Raw genomic sequence first — 27,418 nt, 5'->3', positions numbered from 1 at the left:
GAGCTCGTCTTTGTGCAAAACCATCTTTCGGTGCTAACAGAACCATAGATATACATACCTACATGCTATAGAACATAACAAAATCAGATAAAATAATGTGAAGAGTGTCATTCTCGAGTAGATGTGATTCTTTCACCCTTATGTCATGCAATATAGACGTGCATTATTTTTGCAAAATACATGGGTATGCATTGCGAATATATTTGGTTTTCACAAAAATACAAATACAGTAACATAGCTCCTGTCTGTCGATCACCTGACAGAAGCCAATTCACAACGAAAAATCAATCAATAATTTCTTATGAGACAAATACTAATAACTATAATAAAGAGATAGATAGCACGGAAACAAGTGAATACACAAAAACATTAGAAAATAAAATCGTTGTGAGAAGAATTCCTCACACACACACACTCACACACACACACACTGCATACATACATTCATAGTGTCAGTTTGTATATTAAGCCTTCTTTTGACTATGTTGTTCTCTGTAAAATCAGTTTGCCTCAGTAAAGGGTCCGAACAGGACCGAAAGTACTTGGCTATCTCGCTATTTCCTTTTTTCCTTCGTGGCAAAAAAACCTTTATTTATACATAGCATCACGTTTTATATACTTCGTAATCAAGTTATTCATATATATATATAATGATAAATTAATTAAGAATTATACTTTTTTTTTTTTTTTCCTATATATATATATATAATATACATATATATATATATATACATATATATATATATATAATATTATATATATATACATATATATATATATATATATATATATATGTATATATATATTATATATATATATATCATATATATATATATATATGTGTGTGTGTGTGTGTGTGTGTGTGTGTGTGTCTAATTTTCAGCTGTATGTATTTTCCCATTAGAGGGTAAAACTTCATAAGCATTAACATTCCAGTTCTGAGCAGCTCCGGTGAGTGAGGTAGCAAGCCTCTCGATCTTCTCCTGTGACTTACACAGTTGTTAACGATGAGGTCAGTAGTAGCACAGTGGATATGTTTGGGATCCCCATTGGATCACTGGGACCTCTTCAACTATCTAATTGAAGCAGAAGTTGAGAGACAATAGATAGAAGGTAAGGTAGAGAGGAAGGTAAGAAAATGTATCTGCAGAAATAGTTGAGACGAATAAGTTTGATAAACAAGAGAGGAGAGCGTGTCCGGAAAAAAAGCATGCATGGATTATAAGCTTTAGTTAAAAGATACAGGGCCTGGGGAGTATGTAGAGGGATGAAAACAGGAATAAGATGGATAAGGAAATAGTGAGTTTAATGAAGGGAAAAGGAGATTATTTGAGGTGCAATTACATGTATGAAAAAAGGATCAGAGGCATATATATACATGTGTATGGCTAGAGTACTCAGCCAAGGAGTAAGGGGGAGAAAGCAGAATGTTTGAAATGTTTGTGGGAGAGGGTGTTCAGGAACTTTAGGGGCAATAATTAGTTCATCAAGGAAAGTAATTCACACAAAAAAAATACTTAATGAGCAGATCAACCTCTAAGTATATGATGCAAATAGATAAATGCAGGGCAAAAGTGAATGCCATATTTGGAAGATTTGCTGAATGTGGAAGATAGAAGAGGCTCAAAGTTGATTGATGCATTTGTGAAAAAGGTTAGTGAAAGATTGAGATTGCTTGTGGAGGTGGGTGACAGTTTAGGATATCCATAAGGAGTGTAATGAAGAAGTTGAAGACCGTGAGTTGATTGGAGTACGACTGAAATGCTATAGTTTGATTGAGTAGTTTATCAGTGTTTGTAAGGTAAGCATGGATGAGGAGAGAGAGATGTGTGGATATACGCTAAATAGCATATACAACAAAGTGGCGACGAGGATGGAATGTTAGAACACGTATTAAAAGACCATCTTTCTTCTTCCACAGATAAGAGTGAAAGAGTTGTATTGTGAGGGTACATGCCAAATGGCATACCCCACAATTGGCGACGATGATGGGGTACGAGGCTAAGCACTTAGAAGTAGGTTAGGCTACCACAGGGAGTTTTGACATTGGCTAAGCCAGAGTCTCTGAGTGGGTTCATATCCCATCCTTGCTGCCAATTGTAGGGCATATACCCACATATTACAATTGTTTTACTCTTACTTGTGAAAGGAAAGATGGTATTTTAATATGTGTTCTAACATTTCGTCCTCTTCCCCAATTTGTTGTATATGCTATTCAGCGTATAATGTCGATATACGTTGACTGGCACATAAGCAAGAGGTAATGTAATATTAGGCATAGCATTACTTAGAATACTAGATAAAGTATATAATTGATTAATGAATTTTAGGCTCCCAAGCCAAAGCCTGGGGCACTTCCGGCCTCTCAGTGCTCAGGACATTGAAAAGCGGAGTTGGATGGTTGAACAGCAAGAAAAAAAAGAGATGCAGAAAGTAAAGAAAATGAAGTACACGGATCTAAATGTGATATCGGGAGAAACCTCTCAATTGCACTAAGAAGTTACAATTAAAGTATTTGAGCAGGAAGGCTGAAGAAATTGGGGTAACGTAAAAGGCTAAAAAGTGAGTCATCTTTGAACGATGTGCTTTCAGTACATAGCAAAACACACTTATCCATCCTTTTGCCCAAGATAATCATTTTTTTCCACTCGTACTTATCTTCACATTTCATACCAGGTTATCATTACACAAGCTGTTTATCTTTACAGCATCCACCTTCTGTTTAAACAATGAATTCATTCAAATGACATCCTTGGCTTCAATGAACATCCCAGTATTCATCCCAATCTTATGCACAGATGCTGCTACCTTTCTTGCTCCTCTGTGTGACTTAACGTTTCTCTCATCCTTCCGGCGTGCATGTTCCATGTTCCCACGAAGACATGCTTCCCCTCCATCATGAACATTTTTCATCGCTCTGACCTGATTTACGCTCTGTATCACGCATCTTCAGCATCCACTACATTGCCTATCAATCATTACTATCAAAAGCTTTTCTAGATCCATGTATACTACATACAGCATTTTATCTTCACTCTCATATTTCTCAAATAGCTGTTTCAAAACAAACCCTTGATCCGTGCACCCTCCTCCTTGTCTAGGCCTTTTCATTCATCCCTGCCAAGTGTATACACATCAAGTAATTAAATGTCATCTTCAAAGATTAAAATAAAAGTAAAACCTGTGAAACAGCGACCATTCCGAAACTAAAAGTTATATAAGACTGGAAGACTAAGCAGGCGGCCAGTTTATTTTGATAAATATTTAATAAAATAAATGCATAAGATGATTCATGGCTGTTTATTAACATTAATTTAACATTGACTAAAGTGCAGATAGTTTTGCTATGACGTCACAGCAGACGAGCACCTCATAAGCCGCCGCCATCTTTTAGGTCAAGCATTGTGAACAAAGGAAATATCAAATTTCGATGATATTCTAAGGAATTCTGAACCATTCACGAAACATGGCAACCAAGGACAATTCACAGACAGAAGATTTATCACAATGAATCTCTGGAGCCTGCAGTGCGAGAAAGATATATACAAATAAACTGAAACTTGTAAACAACAAAGGGATAGTTGTCTTTGTTACACTTTGAGATGCGATTTAATAAACATCCCTCCATATATTTAAGTGGTGATTGCGATTTTGGACATGTGAAATATTGCAGTTCATGTGAATGTCGATACTGAGGTCATCGAATAGGTGAAATATTTCACAAATAAGGGTTTTTTGTGAGCGACACAGTGACACTTTTAGACTGATGTCATGGGATTTTTCCACGGTTTTTTGAAACTTAAATTTCTTATCCATGTGTGCATTTGGGTCCTCGTTGTCAATTGTTTTAAAGTTGATTTCTTTTTGTAAGTTGTCCTTTGGCGCGAGTTCGCCTTTCAGTTCATGTATTTTGTTAAATTTACCTGGTTTATGATTTCAGGCCAGATCATCATAGTCCCACCCCATCTAGGGACATAGAACCTACCCAGTCGGGGGGAAATTTTCGACAACACTAGCCGTTTTTAACACTTGATGATTAATATTAATTTTAACAAATGCGTAATTCTCTACGCACTAATTCAAATTTTAAAGATTTGACCAAAATAACTTCCTAGCGGCTCTAAATCATCTGTCGTTTGACAGAGAACGCAGTGGCCGTTAATGAATTTCTTTGTGAAATTTATGCCTTAGGAATCTTTAATTATTCGCCAATATCATTAATTACACTAAACGTTGATAGCACTCATCACTTATGAAGTGATGAGAGAAGATTTCCGTATAACTTGACGGCTGAAAATGAGCCCTGTTTATCCTGGACATCCGCAGTGCTCTGCTCCTTTCACTCATCTTTTGAGTTACATCGCCTTGATTTCTCACAACAGCGAGGACTGAGTAATACGATTTGCCGTCTCTGTTTGAGTTTTTGTGGCATCCAAACACACTGCAAGTGTTTGCCATATTTAAAGGATTGATAGGTACAATATCATTGCAAATTTCCGAAAAATCGTTCTTATCATGATTGCGTGAGTCGCTTTTGCTCAGCGCTGTTGACCTAAAGCATGGCCGACTTCCGTTTATACATCCGGGTCTCATTCTGGATAGAAAACTATCAATTATCACCATGCATTAGTCATCAAAATATGAATGTTTGAGTTTCATTTCCTGTTTTTGTGCTTTTTAACTAAATAACTGCTATAACCTCAGAGCGAAAGGGCTGAAGACTATTGAATATTTTAACAATTATTCCAATTCTGAGTTTCCAAATCGGTTATATACTTGCTTTGTTTCTCAAGTAACTGGCCATGTAACTTTCTTTGGTTTTCCATTTTTTAGAGCATATTTAAACTGATGACTGACCTCTACCACTCGACTCCAAGCGGGTTTGCTTGGCAAAGCACTCGATAGGGATTTTCTTTTACATCTTCAATGTGATTGCTGTACAATGCAAAAAAATGTTCACCACTATTGCTGACGTCTATAGTTACGATTGTCCGGTTGGGGACGGTTCCATCTCCCCAAACGAGATCATCTGGATGTGTCTTTTTTATGAGGTCCATAGTCCAATAAGGTTCTGAAACGAGAAACATCGCAATTAAGTGTTGGATGATTTGGGGCAGACACGTTTCCATATCACTAGAGGGGAAATATTCTGGCAGTTGTTAAATACTCATTAACAAACGTATCAACATGTTATTCATAAACATTTTCCCTTGTATGATGATAACCATTCTTTATGAAAGACTTCATCGTATCGCCGTTAGGAACTGCGATATGCAATTCCAAAATGAAATAAAATTAATGGGACGGCAATACTCTGCGGAAAACATATAGAATAAAATTATCGCTGAGTGCCAAGATGTAGTTTTTTTTTTTTTTTTTTTTTTTTTTTTTTATAAGCTAGTGAGGTTTCTTACACAACAGTCTCATGATACACACCAGAAAGTATTGCAACAAGAAACTCTGATTCGATGTGTCATGACTTTTTTTCTTCATAAAGTCGGTACTTTAGAGATTATGGGTACCTGGAGAACATACATAGGTTATGTAACTTTTTTAATATTGCTCTCTGGTCCAGTCTTGTCTCTCCCATTTCGTTGAATTTTTTCTTCCTCTTTCTTTTATACTGGATTTGGCCTTGAAGAGTGTATTCCTTCCTTAAGGTAACAAATAATAAAGAACATTTGTAATTCTTTCTGGGAAACATCAACCTCATATATAAATGGCCAAAGCTGACCATAAAGATGTAGATTTGTAGCACACACACATACATATGTATGTATATATATATATATATATATATATATATATATATATATATATATATATATATATATATATATTGTGTATATATGTGTATGCAAGGTGTTCGTAACACTTTGTGGTTATTTTGTTAAAAAAGAGCAATAATTTGGAATTTGAATTAAAAAACGTAAAGGTTACAGTTTTCTTCAATTACAAGGAATAAACAAGTGCTAAAATTACTTCACCTTAATTGCATTCAGTTTTTGAATGACATGAAATTAAATTCTAAATAAATAGTATGTTCTTCAGTAGCTAATATTACAATGTGTTGCCATTCCATGATTTAGCATTTATATATAATACTTTACTGAATAATTAGGAATATTTATCAATACGGGGTCTTACTTTTAAGATCAAGTTTCTTTTACATCTTGCTGTTAACATAAGGAAATATACCGATATCGGGTTTCTATATCTATGGTGATGATGGTATTAATGCTACACGACTTCTGGGATACGGCTCTGTTTGGAAGTCAGCAGTGTTTCAGAATTTGTATCTTTAAGACAAGTTTGTTTGAAGTGGTAGTTTCCTTTGTCATGTTGGTGATTGTCATTTAGAACATTATACTGGAAGATAACCAGCTTTATCATCTCCCACAATTCCTGCTTCAACTGAGACTGTTCATAAATATGTAGCGACTGCATCCCAAGAATTGCTATGTACCCTCTGGTTGACTGAGCTTCTGCATCCACAGTCATGTTGAGGTCCCTTATTGTCACACACCAGAAGTCTTCCTTTCCATTTATTGTAAAACTGATATGGTTTTCCTAGTGGTTTTACTGAAAACAATACTTATATGTTTAGGGGAAGTGCGGTACTGCTTTAAAGGGCCATGCACATTTGTTCTATTGTTTTCAAGTTCCCTGGCTGTATGTTGTTTCTGATTCCCTGCATTACTGTAGCAGATTCACATCACCGGTGCATCTGATGTCTAGGCCCGTCCCTGACGACGCTCCTGATTGGCTGTTGATAAGCCAATCACGGGGCTAAAAACTCTCAGTCTCTGTCAAGAGTTGACATAAGCAGGATGTATGTTCCACCTATCCTGAGGGATACGTCTTTCAAATCATCCCTCAGGAGAGGTGGAACATACATCCTACTTAAATGAACTCTCTCGAGAGAGACAGAGTTTCCAGCCCTGTCATTGGCTTATCAACAGCCAATCAGGAGCGTCGTAAGGGACTGGCCTAGCCATCAAATGCACGCTAATGTGAATCTACTATAGTAATGTTTATCTGGTGGTTGCAGTCACAGAGAATACCCACGATTTCACCATTTTTACAGATGTTGTAACATCGTGAAGCAGTGTTTACCAAGAGCTGTAAGGTTCAGAAAGACAATCTGCGAATCATTTTACCAAATGTGATGAAAATTGTAATTCACTCACAAGCAACAGAAATTTATCTGCTTAAGACTAACGCAAGGATAACTGTACATTACTGATTCTCTACCTGTGTTACGAGATTCGTTATGATTATGGTATCTGAAGGATAGGTACACTTTCTGTATATAGCTGGCCGCAGTGTGTTGCTGGACATTCATTTCATTTCAACACTTAAAACAGGGAAATTTGTAAATGTGTTTTCACCCTTGTCCTTAGAATAATAGAATCCCTGAAAATGATCACCATGTGCCTACCACTATTCATAAACGTATTTTCTCAACTACTTCCATTTAAAAACAAATTTAAAGATAATTGACAGGAAAAACTTAATATACAGGGAACACACGTACAATGCAGGGTTGCCGTTTTGAAGAATTTCGTCTATACCAGTGTGACTTTTTGGTGACATCTGGCAGCCCTCCGTGGCTTTTCCGACCACAGGCCACGGTACTGAGAAATAAAATTCTTCACTTTGCCTTTTTATGTTTTATTATGAAAATAAAGTTATAAAACATATCCTGCTTATTTATGGAAATATATTTTATTGAAATTCTTCGTCAAAAATACTTTACGTTAAGCTAGTGGTGTAGTTTTTTTTTTTTCACGTCGTGGAAAATAATTCTACATCGGAAAATACGCATTCTAAACATTAAATTTTCCTCGTTCTAACCATTAAATCATAAATAACGTAAGAAAAATAAGAAGAACTGCTTATGGTAGCACAGCTAAAAGCCAATGTTGTGAAGAAAAAACGGCATCGCTGGTACAATGTTTTGGAACTCAAATGTGGAATGTTGCTCCTTATTTTCTAGGCGCATCGAGCGAGACGGTATTGGGGAGATGTCAGAAGTGATGATAGAGCTTCATTATGACTAGCATACGCGCAGAAATCGTAAGTTAATATGTACTCTCACCTTAAAAATGGTTGGGTTTGATTACTGTATCCCTTAAATTCAGATCAATTGCTTTATCGGTTCTTAATCTGCCGTGGTGTAGCTGAATACGTAAAAAACAAGTTATCTCATTATGTTGATCCCAATATTTGGGTTAACTTTGGAAAATTAAATCAACTCCTGGCTTGAGAATTTTGTTTAAGGTTTACAAAACTACAAAATTCATTTGTGACAAAAAATCCACGTGTAGTTTTATAGGCATATTGTTCGTATTTTTATAATAACCGTAAAAAATCAGGCATTGTTTCCAAGCACATCATTTACTCCTATTTGTTGACTATCTTTGCATAATGCACTCTATCAGAATTTTTTTTTAAATTTATTGTAACTCGCAGTTTTGTTAACACGTTTTAAGATTTCCAAAAATGTGAATGATATCTCCTAAATTTTCGATTACTCGGGGAGTAAGCCTACAGATTATTTTGCTGTTGTTGTTGTTGTTGGGGGGCGGGTGGGGGGGGGATAGTAAAGGTCCATGGAAGAGCCTAAAAAGGTCAGAAAAATGTGTTTCTCGTTGAGTTAAACGTACAGGGATTTTAGGATATGATATTTATGATATATTTATGAGAATGGAAATCGAAAACAAATATTGTGCATGTTAAACGTACAAAAACCATTTTTTTCACTGTCGTTGATGAAACAATGGGCTATTTTTCATAAATTTTAGCACGTTTTAATTATTTGGTGGGATGATGATGACCAAAACTGTAAATAAAACTAAATGAATGAAATAGCATAGGAAATATCACATGGAAAGCACGAGAAGATTTACTATAGAATACATTTATGGAGGTTTGATACTTACTGGTATTACCTACTGCTCGGGCAAGGAAGTGGTCATAGGTTTCTTTTGATTTAACGATGATCAGCCTGTGGCCAGGAATTTTTAAACAGTTGGTCCTTGCAATGTTGGTAGTCATAGGCTCAGTTAATGCGACGTACAGAAGGTTGTCTGCTTCCCAATTGTATGTTCCTGGTACACTTGCTATTATGGTCCAAGTAAAAGAGAAGGGAGTCTACAGCTTGCAGGCACCGAATCGTAAAATTATATCTTTTAAAAAGTAAGTATATTAAAGAATTGAAATTATTTCAGATTTAGAAGTGTATTAAATCTCCTTTATTTAATATGAATAACTTCCACTGCTAATACTAGCATAACTAGAAACTACTTCATAAACGAATTAGAGGTTAAAAACAGTAATAAAAAAAACGACTTGAGCACAAATGTACACACACTGATACCAGGAAAAGTTTTTATAAAAAGCCTACTGTTTTTTCTTGACATCATTTGAGAGAGCGTGCTCATTGAAACATTTATACCAGAGCAATGTAAAATTAACGATGCCTTGACGATATGAACCAGATTTTAAAACATGTTTGTAAGTAATTATATTTTCTCATCTTACATTTGAAGCTATATTTTATAATAGTGTTAATTTTAAAGCTCAGTATTAGTAATAACGTTCATATCAGAACATATATTTATATATATATATATATATATATATATATATATATATATATATATATATATATATATATATATATATATATATATAAATTTATATTGCCATTTGCCTTTTTATCATTAAAATGTCTTTTGGATTTTGTATCTGAATATTTTAACTGATGTTTCGATTACCGCCATGAGATTTAATAGATAAAAAAAATGATGATACAGCAGTGATTAATAAATTATATACCTAATCAGACTGGAAGAATGTTTTGAGACAGGAAAAATAAGAAAAGTGGTCGGAAACTTGTCATATCTCTCGGCGCTTCACAAATTATTGGGAATGTAATGTTATTTGCACATAGGGTAGTTCACAATGAATTAAGAAGAGTACAATGGATATTCTAAAATCCATTATCAGTACGCGATAAGGCAATGAATTAGGGCTCACAAGGAATACTAGGTCTAGGAACAGGTAACAAAATGCGTATTAAGTTTAAAAATGCCTGTGGTATTCTCTCTCTCAAGGTGAACCCAGAAAGCACTTCATAGTGAAAGTCATGACTTGTGGAGGTCTGTAAACTATCTGCTACAAACCCTGAGTGCAAATCGTATGGTGTACTCACATTTCTTGAAGAAGTATGAGGAGTTTTCGTTTTTGTACGGCACAAGTGTCATGGGTCCTTCGTCAGCAATTCGGCATTCAGTCAACCCATTCTTCAAAGAAACAGTTGACCAGGCCTTGCATCCATCCCCTAAGGTGACGCAACTTGACCGGCAGCTGCCTGAGGAACAAATGGGCATCAGGACATTTCTGTTATGAACGATGGATATGATTAGACAAACTAGCTTTGAACATGAACTTTCTACACACTTCTTAATGCAATAGCACGGGCTTTCTTTTTGAAAATGTACCAGCTCAATAGTAAATAGCCAAAAGCCTTAGCACACAATGTAAGTTCCATGAGGGACTGCTTACAATTGTCCAGTTGTGGGAGAATAAATTTTGCACTCCTCGGTCAAAGGTCATGCTTGGTGCCAGGAAGAAATCAAAGTAATTAGATTCCACGAAATGCACTGATCTCTCTGCTCCGTGTATAAGACTCGGTGACAGAATGACCAAAAAAGCTGTGATCGTCATTAATAACAAACAGACCCTCCAGGCCGTCATTGTTTGAGCGGGAGTGAATTTTCTACTGATGCTGAATAGGTTGTTTCCTGTGTTATGACAAAAAAAAACGAGAACATTAATACATTTTCTATACAAATATAGGGTTATAATATCAGAAAATCATATCATAGACGAAATGAAATTGCAACCCCTCGGTTAGGAGATGCAGCTTAGGATATGCTTTCGTTGAAAAAAAACCATTGAATGTTTTGTGTTACCTTAATTTTATTCTTGTGTTCCAATATTCCTAAATCATTTCCAATGCGTAACTTTAGCAAACACGAAAGTTATATATTTGTTGAGATGGTATTTATTTCTAAAAATATAAAAGTAACTTTTATAGAACAAAATTTATCATTTTGCTTGAAAAGAAAAAGTTGGTTCATACCGTAACTGCCTCTTCACCGCCGTCTCGAAGCCAACATACTCAACCTTTTTGAACACCGAGTACGCCTGAGGGAAGGAAGAAGAAGAGCAGAGTAAACAAAGGTCTACATTTTACAAGCTCCTATTTTTCTCGATTATATCTGTGAACGAGGGCAATATGAATGTCTAAGGTGATGTCATGAAGCCTTCAAAGTATCAAGGATAGCGTAGACTGAACATTTCTTGTAGACAGTGAAATTAGTGTAGATAGGAGAAGAAATTTTCAAAACATTCTCCTGGCCTGGCCGGACAGGCCATATGCCCTCAGGCTATGGCGGTGACGTAATAGAAGTGACGTCTAGAGCGTTCGGACGGAAAATGGCTTCATTTTATACTTCACCCATTAGGAGAAAAGACTCCGTTGGTTTAATATTTTCGGGTAAACCGAACTTAAATGATGATGATGATGTAATTTTTGAAAAGCTGAGAATTGACATTGAAGATTTAATTGGTGTTCAAGTAATGCGAGGTAATAAAGTGATCTTGAAGTTCTGGAATCAGTGTGTATATGAAACTTTTCTTAAATAATTATGATGGGAAAGTAATGTGTTTACCTAATGGCCTGGAAGTGAAAGTAGTTAATTTCAGCAGTGTCTTCACATTTGTCTCAATAAGGTACGCTCCATTTGATATGCAAAACAGTATGTTGAGCGATGTATTAAGCTCGTACGGAAAGTTATTGGGATACGTGATAATACTTCCACACTCAGCAGACATAAAGGACTTAAACGGAATACGGACGGCTAAAATGGAAATTAGGAAAAACATAACATCGGCGCTCTTCATAGGAGGACATAATATTTCTTTCCTGTACAACGGACAGAAAAAGACATGTCTTAAGTGTGGCAGTGAGAATCATTTTGCTGTAGATTGCTCCATGGACAGAATCGTGAATATTTTTGAGCATGAGAAGGATTTTCCAAGTCTGCCGAAACACAAAGGAACGAAACACAAGGGAATGAAACACAAGGGAATGGAACACAAGGGAACGGACACAACATTGAGAAGGAAAGGCAAGAGTCACTTAGTGAAGACACACCAAATGGTAACGGACGGCTAAAATGGAAATTAAGACACACCAAATGGTAATAATGTTCAGGATATCAATAGTATAACAGAGGAAAATGGCGACAACGAGCCACATGTTTTAACCGAAAGGATGAATATTGAGCTTCAGGATAGTGAAAAAATCCAAGAATATGAGGGTAAGGATTCAAATAAGGAGGAGGCGGTGATATCTATCGATGATGAGGTGCTACATAGTGGAGTAAGTTTGGAAGCGTCTGAATTGGTGATTACACTGCAAGAAACTGCACCTGTTGAGTTCACTGTTATCACGACGACTGCGGACTGAGTTCATCAAGAGGACAGAACGAGCAATCTTAACCTGTGACGCGGAACGGATCACGGAAGAGAAGGAGGAGGAGGACAAACTGATGCAGAATATATTGAAGATGGATTAATGGAGACTGATGGAGATTTGGAAAGTGCGCCTGCATACAGATAATGGAAAATTCTAATGGAAGATGACGTCAAGATGAGAATCTCGAAGTAGAAAATAGGAACTCAAAAATATTCAAGATCTGAAGACAATAGTGATGGGGAAATTGGAAAATATTGAGAGATTAGAATTGGAAAAAGTTGGAATCTTCCTAATTTTACGCCTACAATCTCTCAATTGGCTGTTTAAATGTGAACGAATTAAATGACGTAGGTAAACAAATGAAGCTGTTATCCTTGTCTAGGTGTTATGATTTACAGATACTTTGTTATTGCAAGAACATCACGTGGAGGATCTAAAAGCTCTGAGTTTTCTTCACAAATTACTATGATGCGTTGTTAAACCCGAGTAATAATCTTAAAGGAGGTATACAGCATTTCGTATAAATAAGTTTAAATCTGTGTCTGTCATTAGGAGGGAAATGGATACGGAGGGACAGATAATAGGAGCTAAAATATCTTGTTTAAATCATGAAATAACAGTTGTGAATATTTATGCCCCTTCAGGTACAGATAAAAAGAAAGAAAGAGAAGAATGTTTTAACAATAAAAGCTTATATTTTTTCGTAAAAATTTTGAAAATTTAGTTTTCGGAGGGGATATTAATTGTGTTAAATCCAACAGAGGTGTTAGTACGGGGAAGGATAATTTAGTGTCAAAATCATTGTAGACCTTCAAAAAAAATGTTGGATTAAAAGATATAAAATGCACTTGTAAAGGCATTCCATAATATACCTATTAGAAAATGCTATGGTTCTAGGATAGATCGCCTATATACTAAACAGCTACTCCACAATATGATAAGTACTGATATAGTGCCTGTGGCCTTCTCTGAACATTGTATGGTCATTGCTAAATTCAGGATAGGCGATGTGCAAAAAGGTGAAGGATTTTGGAAATTGAATGCGCTTTTACTGGAGACAGAAGGAACAGGTAAAAACTTTGAATGCTTTTGGAGTCATGTAAAACTAAAAAAAGACAGTTTTAAAAATGTAATTGAATGGTGGGAATTTGCTAAAAAGGAATGTTTTAAAAAGGTTCTTCGTTAAAGTTGCAACGAGGGTATCTAAAGAAAAATATGGTATAATAAATTTATTGCAGTATCAATTAAAATATCTATATGGCTTATGTAATGCTGGGAATGATAAATATGATGAAATTTATGCTTTGAAAAGTAAAATAAACTCTCTTCAAGATGAACTTTGTGAAGGAAGTAAAAATAAGAGCAAAATTAAAAGATCAAGTGGAAGGGGAAAAATTGTCATCGCACTTGCTTGGGAAAGAGAAACAGCATAAAGGCAATTACCTGGTAAAGAAGATAAAAGGTACAAGTGGAAATATGCTAACAGATACAAAGGCTGTTCTTGTGTTTCTTAAAGACCATTTTAAAGTAATTTATGAATTTATTGAAGGAAATCACGAAGAACAATCATATATGCTTGAAAAATGCAAAAGAAAGGTAGATGAAGAGGACAACAAACTTTTAGAGGAGGCATTTGATATAAATGAATTATGGGAATCCTTGAATAAAATTAATAAAGGAAAATCACCTGGAAGTGATGGATTAACTGTGGAGTTTTATAAACGATTTTGGTATATTATTAAAAACGATTTTTCAGAGGTAATGAAATATATGCTGAAAGAATGAAAGTTATCGGAATCCCAAAATTTAGAAATATAAAACTATGTCCAGAAAGTGGAAATTTAGAAATGGTTGAAAACTGGAGCCCAATCACTCTGTTAAATGTTGATTATAAAATTCTAGCAAAAACAATGGCAAATCGTTTGAAACTTGTACTTGGAAAAATCATATCACCTGAACAATATTGTGGTACCCCAAACAGATCCATAATTCACTGAAATAATACATTAAGAGACATAGCGAATTATGTAAGAGAAAATCATTTGAATGCGGGGATGTTTAACTTGGTCTGGTCCAAAGCTTTTGATAGGGTGAACTTGTCCTTTCTTTTTAGAATTATGGAAAAGTTTGGATTTTCAGTGAAATTTATTTCATGCTAAAAAATATTATATAACGAATGTAAAATATGATATGTGTGAATGGACTATTTACAAACACCTTTAATGTAAGAACGCCGGTTCGACATGGCTGTCCACTATCAATGTTACTGTATGTCATCTTCCAAGAACCATTGTACCTAGCATTAAAAACCAATAAAAAAAATTGTACCTCCTACATTACCAAACAATGACAAAATTAAAGTACAGGGATTTGTTGATGATACAACAGTAATTTTTGCAGACGATGATTCATTAATAGAAATTCACTATGAAATAAAGAAATTTGAAGCAGCAATTGGCTCATTATTAAATAAAGAAAAATCTGTCATCTTAGGAATTGGTGAATGGTCGGGCAGAAGAGACTGGAAGTTAACTTGTTTCAAAGTTGTGGACTGTGCTAAAATTTTGGGCATTACTTCAGCAATTCGTATGCGGAGACTTGTGCAATAAATTGGTCAGATATAGAGAAAAAATTGAAAGGGCAGTTAATATGTTGTGTAAAAGTTATTTAACACTTTACCAGAAAGCACTAATAATCAACTCTTTAATATTGTTCAAGCTGTGCCATGTAGCTCGCACACTTCCGTTAAGTAAAAAACGAAGCTCAAAGGTGAATGCAATTATTTTCAAGTCTATATGGTGTGGTATGTATCGACCTATAAAACGTAGTACCGTGCATTTGTCAAAGTTAGAAGGAGGTTTAGGAATAATATGTATTGAAGAAAAGGCAAGATCAATATTCAGCGAAACTTGTTTAAAGTCTAATAAACTGTAACGGGTTAACCAGGTATTATTGTTCTGTAAGACTGAATTATAAGTTACAATTAGATAATTTATCAGAAATAGCAGAGTTTACCCCGGAATACTATTCTTTGGCAGTAGATGATATTAGGAAAGCATATCACAACAAATTCTTTCCATATATAAATAACAGAGAAATGTATTCAATCATTTGGAGGAAAGAAGCCCCAATGGTAGAAAATAATTATCCCACACTTAAATGGAAAAATATTTGGGGAAATGTTAATAGCACATTCATTAAAGTGGAAGAAAGGGAATTTGTGTTTAGGTATATTCATGAGTCACTAGCAACAAAACAAAGGCTCCATATGTTGAAATTAAAAGAAGACTCAAAATGTGACCAATGTGGTGAAAACAAGTATCAAATGCATATTTTTTACTTCTGTAGAGAAAAGAAAAATATAGTAAAATGGTTTAATTCTGTTCTGAGGAAATACTGTAAACTAAATGATTATAGTTTCTTGAAACTATTATTCTATGATATAGAAGCAAAATCAATTGTTGATAAAAACACTGCCATTTTGTTGATCACCGGCTATTTGTATTGTTTGTGGATGTTATAAACAAGACAATAGCTGCCAAAATATCATTGTTCTTTTGAAAAAGAAATCAGAATCACAAAGGATGTATATTAAATGTCGATATAAAAACAATATTTCCAAGTACTAAGTAACTAAAGAATTTTTAATCTATATGTTTTGATTTGGATTTATATTGATTTTGTAGCAAAATGTAACTTCAAGTTTATATTTATATTTTTGTATCAACAGAATTATCCAAATAATGTAAATTATTGGAATGTACTGTATTTTTTGTAAAAAAATAAAAAAAATAAAAAAAAAGTACGCCTGAAGTACCCTTCATTCCTGACTGTATCTCTTAGTTGGCAGTTTTTTTATTCTGAGATTCATTTGGTATATTCTGCCATGCAAACTTATTTTTCATAAAATTCTTGCCCACCTTCTCCCTTTTATTTTTTATTGTATTTGCTTTCTGGTCTCTCCACTCAACTTAGAATGTCCTGTCCACTTGTGTTTAGCAGTTCCTGATCTCTTCTGTCAGGCAGTTGTACATCTAATAATCTTGAATCGTTCAAGCCTTAGTTTTCGTCAAAGCAGTATATGAAAGCAATAATATTCGTGATGGTACAAAATATTAAATGTAGTCTGTATTTTATCTTTTGTATCCAGCGATATCTTATATCTAGTTTTGAAAATTGTAATGCTATTATTTATATCTTGTCTGGTGCTTGATAAGTGAGAGCCTGCGAATTTCATGGTTTTATTTCAAAATCCAAGGAAACTCAAGTGAAACCAGAAAGATGTCCGTAATGGAAAGACATGAGAGAAAAACATCATATTTTTTCCTGATACTTTTTTTCTCTAACTGTTTCTAGTTTGCAAAGTTTCAGAGAATTAAGACTGTCAAATTTAGATTTAAAAGATATGCCGAAATGTTAATTTCTCTTAATTGCTCTATTTTCACTGTTGAAAATATCTCGATTGCCAAGTGGTTGTAATAACTCTGTAAATCAATTGGAAGGTTCTCTCTCTCTCTCTCTCTCTCTCTCTCTCTCTCTCTCTCTCTCTCTCTCTCCTCTTGTCTGGCTTTATTCAACTATTCAAGAAAACCCATAAATCAAATAGCTCGTACGGGTTTAAGGCTAATTAAATCCATTAAGAACAGCACAACGTTTCGCGATTACTTTCAAGTGAGAGAGGGGCTTGATTAAGATCAGTGTCATTTTTTTGTAAACTTACGTTGTTCATATGCTAACAGATTTCAAGCAACATGGAAATGCTGCTATGTATATTTAAATGTCATTGACGATATTCCCCTGAACGTTAATTTTATACTATAACACGAAAATAACAAGAAGGTACAATATTTTAATGATGGCATTGCAAAAGGGCAGATGTCCCTGGGAACTGATGTATATAAACAGACCAAATGGCTTTGTGCTTAATGCACTAACTTTTAAGCTGTTCCTTTAATCAAGTAGATTTTAAGAATTATTATCTAGTAAAATTGCTTTATAAAACTATCCATAAATGCTATATTATATCATCCAAAGCTATAATTACCTATTGGGCCAAAATGATTTTTTTGTCTCATAACTTTTGATTAATAGTAATAGAGAGGAGAAATTAAAGAAGTTATCTTAAGCATATTTTTTTAGAATCCTAAACTGACTTTTGTATTTCCGTTACCTTGGAATCTAGTTCCAGTTACTTGGATTCACTCCCTCGTTTAACGGAATTTTTTATGGCAAATACATTTCTAGAGAAGTATGTTAACTCTGAATAAAGAAGTGAAGTTCTCCACAATGAGAAGGGCAATCAGGCGAGTTCATGTGAGGTTGTAGCGTTCTTTGTTTGAGCAACTAAAACTTATCCCAGTCGCCAGTTTTTCTCTGTATCCTTTCATATCGTTCAAGCAGTTATTTTCGGGTAATGCCGTTTCCTTGATCATTCGTTTCCCTAATCTGTTCATGACAGGGTGTCCTCCGTTGGGGAGTTAATTTTGTTTACTAATTTATGAATTAATGATTATTTTATTAGTTATTTTTGTAAAATTATATGTTTGATATTTTTTTAAAGCCATAATTTTCTTTCAGCGTTTTGTATTTTCGAAGTATTTCCTTGAAGGTCTTCAAGGATTTTTATCATTTTAAATCATTGTTTGCCCAAGTTTATTCACATATTTATCGTAAATTCTCACCGCTGGAAATGGGGACCAGTCACGAAACGTTGGCCAGGCAAGAAAATGCCTTTCCAACAATTTGTCATCGTTTTTCATGAACCTGGGCTTGAATGACATTCCTTAGCACTGACACTTGCAATGGGCCATACCAGTTTTTTTAAAAGCCCTTCTTGTTGCTGTGAATCCATGTCACTGTTTTTTCACTGCTGAGAAAGATTTGTCTTTACCTGACATTATTTTACAACGCTTAACTTCTGCAAAGAATCTACTTTAAGTGGGAGGATAATTATTAAATATACAGCCAATGTCACCTTTTTTCTAGAACTCTTTTATTATATACCATGCATTTCAAGACTGTGGTGAATACAAATAAATGCCCAGTAAAAGGAGGTTGACAACTTTGGTTATGAATACACCAAATCTTATCACTCCCAGGGACAGATTTCTCAGTTTATCTAAGAATGATCCAGAAGAGAGGAGTTTCGGCCAAAGTTTACGAGTTGTGTAAGACTCTGCCCAGAGTTGAAATGAGGTATTCTACGATTCTGACTTTTGTTTACAATGGAAAGTCTCTGTTAACCCATAACTGCCCTTACCCTAATTTGGTGGTTCTCGGCGTGACGGCAGAGTTTCTGGGTTGGCAAAAATAATAAACGCGTGAACGAAATGTGGGAATTATCATCACAGGATACATACCATCTTACTGACCACTAACCTAATATAACCTCGGTTGCCAGGGTCCTACTTAACTTTGTCTAGGGTTGTGGGGGTGGGTTCATTGTCCCTCTGACAACCAGCGTAACATAAATTCAAGGGAAATAAATGGATGTCTCCTAACCTAGGACAAGGTCCTACTTGACGGGAGGTGAAGGGGGTTTAGTTGGAGGATCTTTGGATCCCCCAACTTATCATAACCTAATCCGCAGCTAAACATGAGGCGTTGGTAACAAGTAGGCTTACTCCCTTGAATACCATAAAATGATATAACATTACCCTAAGTAGTGTTTTTGTCTTTCATATTTAAGGTTGCATTATGTAAAATTACAGTATGATACACGCACAATAATTTTTAAATAATCACAATCTTCATTGTACATCTACAATATATACTGTGGTATGCTGTGCATAACTATAAAAAGACACTTTTTGTTTAGCAAAATTATGCGCTAAAAAACACAATTCCAATCGAAAGTTACTTAAAATCACAATTAATGGTTTCGGTTAAAATATTTTAATATTCGTTTATTAAACGAACGTGCAGGTAAACACTTGCTATATACCATCTTACAATCGCACGTGTTTCTTCAATCGTGCTGTCGAAACTCTATTACTCCTTAGTACAGTTGTGGGTGACTTCTCCCTTTTCATCTTTTAGATTCTTGTATTTCGTCTCCGTTATTTTCTCGATCTTTTCTTTCTGTCCAGCAATTCCCACTCCCTCTTTTCAATGTCTTAAGAAATATATGACCGAAAGTTTCCCAATACTTGGCGTGACAGGCTAAATTTTAAATACCATTCCAATCGAAAAGCTTACCGTTTGTTCAGTATCATAGCCTTCCTTCTTACCCATAACGCTATTGAAACTAATGCAGTATTGCTTCTTTTGCTTGTTTTACAGTTGAATTAAGTATTAAAAGTTTCAAAAGGAAGAGTTTTCTTAATGCTCCATAAGTTTTCCAACATTTTGAAACCATAGGAAATGTTTTGATAACGGTACATGAACGAAAAAATATGCTTTGAATTTCCTCTCTCGCGTGTTTACATTCTCACAATGACTTGTTACTCTGTAGAACAAGGTGCGTATGTATTTGGGCAAACGTATTTATAGATAGCTTTACCTTTCAAGAGAACTAAATAATATTTCGACACCTTTCCAAATGTTTCTATCAATACAGAACAGTATGATACAGAAGAGGTAGGAGAGACCTTTACAGCAATGGTATTTATCATATAAATTGTCCTTATCCTGAAATAAAATCAAACAGAAATGTGTGAATCCTTTGTTGGGTCTTTCCAAACGGCAATGAATAGAACTGAGAAAGGTTTATGATATCAGTACATCAATAATTCCAAATCCTCCTTTATTCTTTCTTTTGATCGGGTGGTATAGAGTGGCCCAGAGAGATATTTGCAAAGAGAGTTTATGGTGAGGGCTTCTCGTTTCAACAGAGTAAAAGATTAACGATCACTTTTGCTGATATACGGTTAGTATTTTCTGCTGTAAAGTGGAGGATAGAGTACATATTTCTTTTCTTTTTTTTATTTCTCCCCTTTTACCTATTCAGTAAGCCAACCCGATTAGTTTTTCTAGTTTCCTTTTTCTAAAATTTTGGTTTTATCGGTGTAAAGTTCTGATCCTATATCATTTTCATACCTTGCTACGTCTTTATGTATTTACAGAGATTCGCCAGTGGTCATAAAAAAATGAATCGTTTTGCGAACCCTTAGGCTTCATACATATTTGTTTTGATAATAAAGCCTTATTATTTTGAATTAACAAATACAAGAGTTCTCGAAATATTACGTATATAAGCATGAATAACGGACAACCCTATCCAACCGATCTTTTTATCTTTGAGGACTAATCCATTGATGAATAATCTGCTATGATTGTGTTTACATGAATTTGAAACCGCCATATAAAGTGATCTAGAATTCCAAAGTAACTTATAATAATTCTGCATATGAACTTTGTATTCACCCTGTCAAAATACTTGTGACCATTCAAGGTTTATATAGCCTGGTTGGAATGTATTTCGGATGAATAATAGATAACATCCGTTGCCATATCATTGCAGTCAATAAGCAGTCCCCGTTTACACCACGCTACTGCTCATTTTTCATTGCTGACTTCATATGATTCGCTCAAACCGTGATATATATTCCATAATCTATAAGAAGAGATATGGGTCTCCATACCCCAGTTCTTGGGTATGAGCCTGAGGTGCCTACAAGCTGGGAATGATAAGATCCTCACTTAGAGCATACCCGATTACTGTATTTGCTTCGATAGCCATTTACGTCTTAATATTTCAACTCATTTATGAGGATGATTTTCGTCAACATGAACATGACCATATAAATCTGTGTAGTAGCTTTTGGAAAAAGAGAATAATGCCGTCAGTAGGAAATTTCTATCATCATTTTTCGTCGTGGATGTATTTGAATTAATACTCCTTTCTCTTCCTAATGGACAATCAGATACTTTGTAGTTGAAGTCCACGGCAAAGCTCTTATTGCGTGTCATTCAGCTTATATGATTACTCTTATTTTTTTTATTTTTTCATAGTCAAATCTACCGTACAGTTGTTCTAGTTTTTCATACAGTATATTTAGCTGATGTTTTTCGTGTGACACTATTGTGATATTTTCATCAAGAACCCTTTGCATTATTTAAAACAAAATTAGTGAAAAATCCTTTTGCAACCACATCAGAACATCAGCCCACATTGGAGTTTTGTATTAAGGCTCAAAACCCCTCTACCAACTTATATATTTCCCATATTGAGTATATAAAATTTTGCTTAAACCATTTCGTGATCTGGAAAGCCAACAGGTACTGTTTCTCATGAACATATTTGATCAAAAGTCCCTTTAAAATGTATTTTCCAGTTTTGACTCATAATGATTCTGAGCATAAGCATATTCGTGTATTTAATTTGTTGTAATCTTTGGTTATATCTTTCAGTCTTCTCTTAGCAAGTACCTAAAGGTTTTAACTGTAAATTATCATTCTCTGTACTATGTAGTATCTTCCAGAAAAAAAACGCAGTTGAAGTGTCTAGCTAGTATTGTCAGTGTGTCAAGTAAAATAAAAACTTAATTCCAAAGAAATAAAGTTTTATTTTCTTTTGTTCCAGATGGCACTTATACTTCAAGTAAAGTAATAACATGTACTTCCACGTCCATTTCTTGGTTTTAAACCTTAACATAGGGACACTTTCTAATACAAATCGCAGTTTATTCTTTCATAGTGATACAAGTGTTAAGAAAAGCATCTTAATCGTTAGATAAATACATTATATCTTTGACGTTTTTAGTATTGCGTTCGTGCAACATCGATTCGTTATTTTTGTGAAACCCTGGAAGTGAAATGAAAGCAATTTGTTTGTGGACCGGTTTCCATTTAAATTTAAGATGGCTACCGATAGAGTCAGTGATAAAGAAAAGGTTACGAGCATTGGTGTTAGCCACCCCAATAGTTTTCTTTCGTAATCAGCTTTCAAGTTTTCCTTATCAACACTGTCCTTATTCCCTTATTCTTTAATATCTTCACGCTGACATAATTAAATGGACTTCCCACTTTCCTGCTTGTGTGAATAGTTTGTCCTTCCTTGTTCTGAGATTCCATAAACTTCCTCTCAACTTCGCCATCTTCATTTTTACCCAGACTCTCATCATTGTCATATCTCCCGTCATGTCATATCCGTTTTCCATGTTCGGCCAAATTTCCAAAGTTGACAGTTGTGCATTCCTTCGCTCACAATGAATCTCCACCACTGTTTCTATTATTAGCGTCCTCAGAATTCTTACAGTTTTACTCTCTGAAATAAAGTTTACTTTTCACATTCATTGCCGTTTTCATTAGCCGATTCATTTATATATACACGGGTAAAGGTGTATTCGTTCGTAAACGTCCTCCATCATCTCGAATGATAAATGCATTGGCCATATGCATGACATCTTTCGAGTCACATCTCTTTTTTTTTTTTTTTTTTTTTTTTTTTTTGGTTAGATTTGAAATTTTTTCTCTTCTCGCCATTAAATTCTTGACACTGATCTCTGACGACATTTGTCGATTATGCCTTTTTTTTAGTCCATTTTCTTATTTCCGGAAAGTGTATTTCCTTTTCAGTAAAATCTTCCCTCAGTGTCTTCTGTGTGCTTGGGTCAGCTAGACAGTTTCGTTTCCACAAATATAACAGTTTTTTTTTTTTAATCTGTCCACTGCTCTTGTAGGATACAGAATGTTAAATCGTCTTCATCTTCGCTGTTCTGGTCCCATTCAGTAAATCATTTCCTTTCCCTAATGTGTGCAGGTTATTCATTACTACTTGTTCAATTTTTTCCTATCGTTCGATTACCGATTCTATGATCTGGTTTTCCTTATCAGGGGCTGCATTTCTAACCGATACAAACTATTTTCATTGCAATTCCATTGCTAGTCTAAAGTTCCCGGAAGCTGAATACGATGAAAATCACGGCGATGTTTACACATCGTTGCTTCTTCTTTTCCCACTACCTGTATTTGGCAAGATTAAAGAATCGAAAATTGAAAAATGTTAATGGGGTGTGAGGAAGGTGAGAGTAGACAAATAATTTCGGCCGAACATCAATTTTCTGGGGTTAAATCACATTTCGATGCTGATTTCAACTATCTGTAGATTGAATTTTCACTGGGATTGTTAAACTCCATAATGCAACTTGAAATAGCATGGGGTTACTCTAGTTATGGTGCAGAAATTACTTGATTTTCAGTAGCAACATTATCTGGCAGATCACTGTTATTCTTATTAATTTCATAATCATAATCTGACTGGAAAATCTTAGCAAATAATAGGATAAACTTTACAGTCTCATGGCTAAATTGACCCTAAAAACAAGTGACCTCGAAATCATCCAAACTGACAAATTTAAGGATCCTATATCGAACAAAATATAAATGATTCCTTTAACTGGTACCGAAAAACGCTTAAGAAATATTTCGTAGAAAATATGGCACTAATATGACTTTTACAGGCTACAAATCACTTAATCCGATAACTTGCATTTTCAAAAACATCACATAGAAAGTTGTTGAAAGTAACGAGGTATAAAAAGCTACAAAACTAACTAATATGGAAATATTGTAAAATAGCATATAATTTTGACACAAGGAAAATGACGGGAGGCTGCAACAATCCTCCCAAATTTGCTGGCCTATAGATCTTCCTTAGTTTAGTCCTCTTTTTAAGATGGAGACAAAATTAGCATAAGTTTGAATACCCTGGTGGGAAGTATCATCCATGGTATTTCTCTCATGTTATATTGTTCAACGAAAATTCATAAGAAAAATGTTCCACTTGAAAGAGATTTTTAGCTTCTTACAATATACCTGGATTTAGTGACTAAAACCATGTCAAAAGAAACCTCATATTTGCATATTTATAGTGTTAAGTCATTAATGACAAGCATACACGTACAAGGAACTACAAGCATCATTTCAAAACACTTATTAATTATGATAATATGGACATAGTCAGATTTCGAACTCACATTGTAATTAATTATCTGTGGCAAGTTATGTCACAGCACCCGATCGTATGTAAATGGGAAACCCTTTGCCCCTAGCTTAGGTTAATTAAGACCCTTTAATGTAATAGAACGAAAAGGTTACCATTCCCAGACACTGAAATTGCAGGAGGTCAGACTCACTGAACTTCAGCCTGTATAGCAATTTAGACTATATATATATATATATATATATAATATATATATATATATATATATATATATATATATATATATATATATATATATATATATATATATAGGCATCCAGAGAAAGGCATTCAATACAATTGAAGGTTTATTGCTACTGCCGACGTTTCACAACTACATTGTCACATCTTCAAGGCTGAAATACAGGGAGTTGACTCTCAACAATTATTCATTAAAACATTTATCATAACATATAATTAAAAACACTATAGTATTATCTTAATTAAGATGTTAACTCATTTAAAATTTATATAAAAAACCCAATGACACGAAAAGAAGGACCTGCCCAGACGGGAGCTAAAAGGAAACTGTTGAAACAAGGAGAGAGAGAAAAAAACGATAGAAAGAAAAAAAAAACACACACACACACACAAACAACAAGACAAACGGGGCCATCAAGCAATGAACAGGTTAGTAGTTGAGTAGAAGAGTTAGTTTTAGAACCGGAAGTAGATTGTCCAACCCAGAACAATCCAACATAAGAAACCATTCTAAACTATGCAAAACATCCATTGACAACGAAGATTTTCAAACAATAGGACAAACGCAGAAAAACAGCAACTTAACCTTAGAGTCCATAATGATAAGATAAATTGTCCCATAATTAAACACCCAGACATCATCTACTCAACTGTTCATTACTTGTTGGCCCCATTTGTCTTGTCGTTCTGTCTACTTGTTTTTATATATATTTTGAATGAGTTGACATTTTAAAAATCATAATACCGTAGTGTTTTTAGTTAGATGTTATGATAAATGTTTTAATGAATAATCATTAAGAGTCAACTCTCATTATTTCAGCCTTGAAGATGCAACAATGTAGTTGTCAAACGTCGGCAGTAGCAATAGACCTTCAATTTTATCGAAATGCCTTTCCCTGGACGCCAACAAGTATGATTTCAAGAGCTGCAGCTCAAATGTTTGAGTGTGTGTGTATATAATATATATATATATATATATATATATATATATATATATATATATGTATATATATATATATATGTGTGTGTGTGTGCAACAGCATATGTATATACATACATATATATATATATATATATATATATATATATATATATATATATATATATATATATATATATATATATATATATATATATATATATATATATATATATATATATATATATTTATATATGCGTGTTTGGTAAAATCCCTCGGTTCATAAGCCAGTTGCTTGTTACACCAATTCCCTAGGGATTTCGTGAAATCGCTGAATTCACATATTTACTGTAACACACACACACACACACACACACACACACATATATATATATATATATATATATATAGATATATATATATATATTATATATATATATATATATATATATATATATATATATTTATATATATATAGGTATATAGGTATATATATATATATATAGATATATATATATATATATATATCTATATATATATGTATGTATGTATGTATATGTATGTATATATAAAATATACATTACATATATCTATTTTATATATATATATATATATTATATATATATATATATATATATATATATATATATATATATGTATATATATATATATATATATATATATATATATATATATGTATGTATATATATATATATGTATATATATATATATGTATATATATATACTATATATATATATATATATATATATATATATATATATATATATATATATATATATATATATAATATATATACATCAGCATACACCTGTTGGCGTTAAACTCGTTAGTAAATCACATATGCTAAATAAAAGGCGTGAAGTAAATTCTGTTTCCCAATGTTATTACAAAATAACGTAACATGCTGATTTACTGAATTTATCGAAAGCAAAATATCTGTCAATGACGTTACCTTCACAGCCGGAGAATCCGCTCACGAGTACGCACAAGAAGTGTTCCGCTTGCTTGCCTCTGCTGAAATACAGCGTGGACAATCTTTGCCTGACGGAACGGCTACTACAATTAATTTTTTTTTACTTCAATAATGACGTGTCTGTGTGTGCGTCATAAAGTGCTTTTTACACGTTAGAATACCTGCGTAGTTGTCTGTTGTCTGTTTGGAAGTTGTTAAGTCTTGGTATTAATATTACGGATAACCGTCCTGTTTGCCTATGAGAGAGAGAGAGAGAGAGAGAGAGAGAGAGAGTTAAAAACAAAGGAAATTAACATATTTCTTAACTTTCAAATTCTTAGTTCTCGATTTTATTGCCTTAAAAATTTGACAAATTTTTTTTCTAAGTAGGGCAGCATAAATGAAGATAATTCTCTCCGAAAATTAAATGGAAAGTAAAGAAAAAATTCAAGTACTTAGAGCATATTAAGGACAGTTATAGTAAATTGCGTAAGTCTCGTTCATGTTTCAAAGAAATTTATAACTTTGAATTCCTTGCAAAACTTGTGCATCAAGCCACTAATGTTGGTTCTAGATACAAGCCAGTATCGCACGAGAATTTGCAAGTTGGTGATATAGTTTTACTAAAAGATGTTCATTTGAAACCTGCAAATTATCCTATGGGAATCGTTAAAAGCGTTCAGATGAACTCAATTGGTGAAACCACAGGTGCAACAGTAATGAAAGTAAACAAAGAAAGAGTAAATAGACACTCTTCATCACTAATTCCTCTACTGAGTATTAATGAATATTCTCACTCTAAAGCAGTGCATAGGCAAGAGGATGAGCATTCCAATGAGGATCTTGAA

The 27,418-nt window shown here is 34.0% G+C and overlaps 1 protein-coding gene across 1 annotated transcript; it reads right to left on the bottom strand.

Moving 5' to 3' along the window:
• Positions 1-3,286: 3,286 nt before the first annotated feature.
• LOC135196236 (uncharacterized) lies at positions 3,287-26,627 on the bottom strand. Its single transcript, XM_064222915.1, has 6 exons — positions 26,571-26,627; positions 11,153-11,217; positions 10,573-10,811; positions 10,220-10,378; positions 8,946-9,125; positions 3,287-5,071 (listed from the first exon to the last, which is right to left on the bottom strand). Exons 4-6 carry the CDS (start codon positions 10,269-10,271, stop codon positions 4,860-4,862), a joined length of 444 nt encoding a protein of 147 aa, XP_064078985.1. The 5' UTR covers positions 10,272-10,378; positions 10,573-10,811; positions 11,153-11,217; positions 26,571-26,627; the 3' UTR covers positions 3,287-4,859.
• Between the last annotated feature and the right edge of the window lie 791 nt (positions 26,628-27,418).

This window comes from Macrobrachium nipponense, chromosome 23 (assembly GCF_015104395.2).
Source record: "Macrobrachium nipponense isolate FS-2020 chromosome 23, ASM1510439v2, whole genome shotgun sequence".
NCBI lineage: Eukaryota > Metazoa > Arthropoda > Malacostraca > Decapoda > Palaemonidae > Macrobrachium > Macrobrachium nipponense.
Note: the sequence above shows the minus strand (reverse complement) of the source record. Positions and strands in the feature narration are given on the sequence as shown.